The sequence below is a fragment of the Carlito syrichta genome, unplaced genomic scaffold (genome assembly GCF_000164805.1).
Source record: "Carlito syrichta isolate Samal-C Ts95f unplaced genomic scaffold, Tarsius_syrichta-2.0.1 Scaffold309726, whole genome shotgun sequence".
In the NCBI taxonomy this organism is placed as follows: domain Eukaryota; kingdom Metazoa; phylum Chordata; class Mammalia; order Primates; family Tarsiidae; genus Carlito; species Carlito syrichta.
This window is the reverse complement of record NW_007253822.1, coordinates 444,508-448,473: the sequence shown is the minus strand read 5'-3', so window position 1 is coordinate 448,473 and position 3,966 is coordinate 444,508. Positions and strand designations below refer to the sequence as shown.

The 3,966-nt window shown below is 49.4% G+C and overlaps 1 protein-coding gene across 1 annotated transcript in view; it reads right to left on the bottom strand.

Annotated features, from left to right (window-relative positions):
• The window catches only part of RARRES1 (retinoic acid receptor responder 1), a 28,242-nt gene that overhangs the window by 22,893 nt on the left and 1,383 nt on the right, over positions 1-3,966 (bottom strand). Inside the window, exon 2 of the mRNA XM_008067647.2 lies at positions 3,906-3,962. Within this exon, the coding sequence (XP_008065838.1) occupies positions 3,906-3,962 (57 nt within the window). The remainder of the gene's footprint in view (positions 1-3,905; positions 3,963-3,966) is intronic.

Genomic DNA, 3,966 nt, shown 5'->3' with positions numbered 1-3,966 from the left:
CAGGCGGGTCTCGAACCCACGGGTTCAGGCAATCCACTCACCTCAGACTCCCAAAGGCGCAGGATTACAGGCTGAGCCACTGAGCCTGGCTAGGCTCAACCATTTTTTACTTCTTGCCAATGCTATGACTCCTCTTGCCATTGAGGCAGAAATTTCTTGTCACTGCACAGAAAGAAAGTGCTTGCACCACACACTGGCAGACTGAGTAAAGCAGCTAAGTGCTTCAAAACTGAATGAATCTGGCCTGGCACAGTGGCTCACGTCTGTAATCCCAGTGCTTTGGAAGGCTGAGGCAGGAGGATTGCTTGAGGCCAGGAATTCAAGATACGCCTGGGCAATGAGTCCAGGAGTTCAAGATTAGCCTAGGCAATATAGCGATACCCCATCTCTACAAGATTAAAAAAAAAAAAAAGCCAGATATGGTGTTGCATGCCTGCAGTCCCAGCTACTCAAGAGGCTGAGGCGGGAAGATCACTTGAGACCAGGAGTTTGAGGTTGCACCACTCACTGCACTCCAGCCTGGGCAACAGAGCGAGACCCTGAGCCTTATACACAAAACAATAACTCTCGAAGACGCCTTTCCTAACAGCCCTACCTTAAATCTGAATCAGGGCCACAGTAACTAGCCCTGTTTCCTGGAATACAATAAGTGCTCAATAAATGGCCAAAAGACTTCTCCGCAGCTCACATTAATGTCATCCTACATGACTCTTAAGGCCACCTGGCATTGTTGGCAGAACATGAACTCTTTCCACTCAAAGTGGGGAGACAGCCAGAGAAGACTTCTAAGACCTTCTCCGGGTTGTATGGCTCATTGGAGGTCAAGCAGAAGCTGTTATCGAGGGCCCTAAACACCCCACTGGCTGTTCTCCCACTTCATAAAGGCGGCCCAGGGCACATCCCTGGTTAGAATCAGCACTCTCTCCCACACTCCAACCACATCCCCCTTGCCTCTGCCACCCCCCCCCAGTATGTCATTATCACATATTTAAGACTCCCCCTGCACCAGGATGACTCGCTCACCTTGCAGGTGGGGGATCTTTTATACTTTTTTTTTTAGTGTTATGTTCCTTTTTTTTTTTTTTGAGTTGGGGTCTTACTCTGCTGCTCATGCTTAAGTGCAGGGGCATGATCATGGCTCACTGAGGCAGCCTCCACCACTGGACTTAGGCAATCCTTCTACCTCAGCCTTCCTGGTAGCTGGGACTACAGGTACGCACCATCATGCCCGGCTACAATTTTTTTTTTTAGAAACAAGGTTCATTCTATTGCCCAGGCTGGTCTGGAACTCCTGGGCTCAAGCAATCCTCTCACCTGGGGTTCCCAAAGTGCTGGGATTTCAGGTGTGAGCCACCGCACCTGGCCTGGGATCTTTTTCTTTAGTTGGGAAGTTTGAAGGAGGCAGAGGCATGAAGGAAAATAGTGTTGCTGAATTCCTGGGAGAAACAAACTGCTTTAGTCCCTAGAGATTCTTGGTTCTGAAAAAGGCCTGAGTGCTCCTTCTTGGCTCCTGGATTGTGAAACATTAAAACCATTTTGGTTTTAAAATCAGGGAGGAAGTGAGAAGATAACAGTAGGAAGGATCCTTAGCTACTCACGAGCTCCTCCTCCCTCTCCTGCACACCCGTCTTGAGCTTATTGTTTTTTTCTTTTTTTTTTAGTCAGAATCTCACTTCTCACTCTGTCTCTCAGGCTGGAGTGCAGTGGCATATTCACTGCCACCACAGCCTCGACCTACTGGGCTCAGTTGATCCTTCTGCCTCAGTCTTCCAAGTAGCTGAACTACAGGCATATGCCACCGCACCTGGCTAATTTTTTGATTCATTGTAGAGACAAGGGCTCGCCAAGTTGCCCAGGCTGGTCCCGAACCCATGGGCTCAGGTATTCCTCTTGCCTCTGCCTCCCAAAGTACTGGGATTACAGGAATGAGCCACAGTGCCCAGTGATTCTTTTTCTTTCTTTTTTTTGCTAAAAGGAAGGGACAATTCCGGAACATTATACCACTACAGATGAAAAACAGCAATGAAGCTCTTTTTGGAACAGAAGGGACATTTTGTCTTAACTCACTTGGGTTTTGAGAGCTAGTTTTGTTGATTTTGTGAGAGATGCCAAGTGTTTTATTTTCAAGGGGGTGACTAAATGCATGAAAATACTAGCTATTTTATTCTTCTTCTTTAGAGATAGGGCCTCACTCTGTTGCCCAGGCTGGTGTGCAGTGGTGCAATCATAGCTCACTGCAGCCTCCAACTCCTGGGCTCAAGCGATCCTCACATCTCAGCCTCCCGAGTCACTGAGGCTATAGGCACGCCCAGCTAATTTTTGTATTTTTCTGTAGAGTTTGAGGTCTCACTGTGTTGCCCAGGCTGGTCTTGAACTCCTGAGCTCAAGTGATCCTCCCACCTTAGCCTCCCAAAGTACTGGAATTACAGGCATGAGCCACTGCACTCAGTCTGAACTTTTCTAAAAAATGGTTTTGGAAGGAAGTAAATAATTCCTGGAATTGAAAACTGGTATACTTTATAAATCTGGGTGTGGTTTTCTGGAGAGAACCCTCTCCATTCATAACCAGAGAGCAAATCTTCAGCAAATCATCAGAGACCCTGTCTTTAGGCTCTAGGGGGTGGCTACTCTCCCACCTCAATAGAAAATTCTCAAGTTCTATCTCCCACTTCTCTCTTGGACTAGTAAAACTGAACTTTTCTGTTCTTGAGACAGCAAGAACAGGTGACAAGAATATGTTACCTTTTTCTAGGAACGATCTGATTTAATCATTCAATAAATGTAGCCATGCTGGGTGCCAGAATAAAGGTCTGAAGAACCAGGACTGGGCTTCCCAAAGGCCTATCTCACCGCATCTGATACCAGGTCCAGGACACTTTTTTTTTTTTTTTTTTTTGAGTTGGAGTCTTCATCGCCCAGGCTGGAATGCAGTGATATGCTCACGATCACCCGAGTTTCTACCTGCTGGTTTTCTGCGATCTTTCCACCTCAGGCTTCCAAGTAGCCAGAACTGCAGATGAGCACTACCACGCCCGGCTAATTTTTGATTCAGTGTAGAGACAAAGTCTCCCCAAGTTGCCCAAGCTGGTCTCGAACGAACCCTTGGGCTCAGGCAATCCACTCGCCTCGGCCTCCCAAAGTGCTGGGATTACAGGCTGAGCCACCGAGCCCGGACAACCAGGACACTCTTAAGTGAAAATCCTACTGCCACACTTTAAAACTCCACCTATTTACACGTAATATTCAATTCTAAACTCTTGGAGGCTGCGTGTCTGCAGGTTTTGTAGAGTATCTGAGGTTTGTTGCAGGAGTAACTTTGATTTGGGGATAGACCTAGTGTAGTTAAGTAACTTTTGTGACCTATTTGATGAAGACAGCAATGTAGCTTCACACACAAGACACACCTACAGCCTTGAAATCAGCAACCAAACAGCGGGTTGCGAACTTCTCATTCATTTAGTCCATTTAAAAGACGGAGCCCCGGTTGGTTCACGCATTCGCACTGGATTAAAGCAGACGCCAGCACTAGAAGGTTCCGGCCCAGGCCTGTGTGTAAATTCAACCCTTGCATGGCGGCCTGAAACTAACAAGAGACAATCGGCGGTACCGTCTGGGTGCCAGAACGGGCCTGGATTTTGGAAATCCCCCGGAGTCACTGGTGGGCGGGTCGCGCCCGCAGTAAGCACCCCACAGCAACCCACTCAGGATTCAGCGTTGCCCTTTCGGCCTCTTCCTCAGTTTCCCCGTGCCTCTCTCTCCCCGATCGGGGAGCCCCTGAGAGCTCTGCCCCGCGAAAAGTCTATGGCCCCGTCAACGCCGCAGGCCGAGACGGACTGACCCGCACTGCGCAGCCGGGACCGCCCCACGTGGTGGCGGCGCGTGGCCCGCGCGTCGCCAGCACTCACCCGCGCGTGGCCCTCCTGCACCGCCGCCAGCACTCGCAGCGCGCTGGGCGAGCCCGCGCGG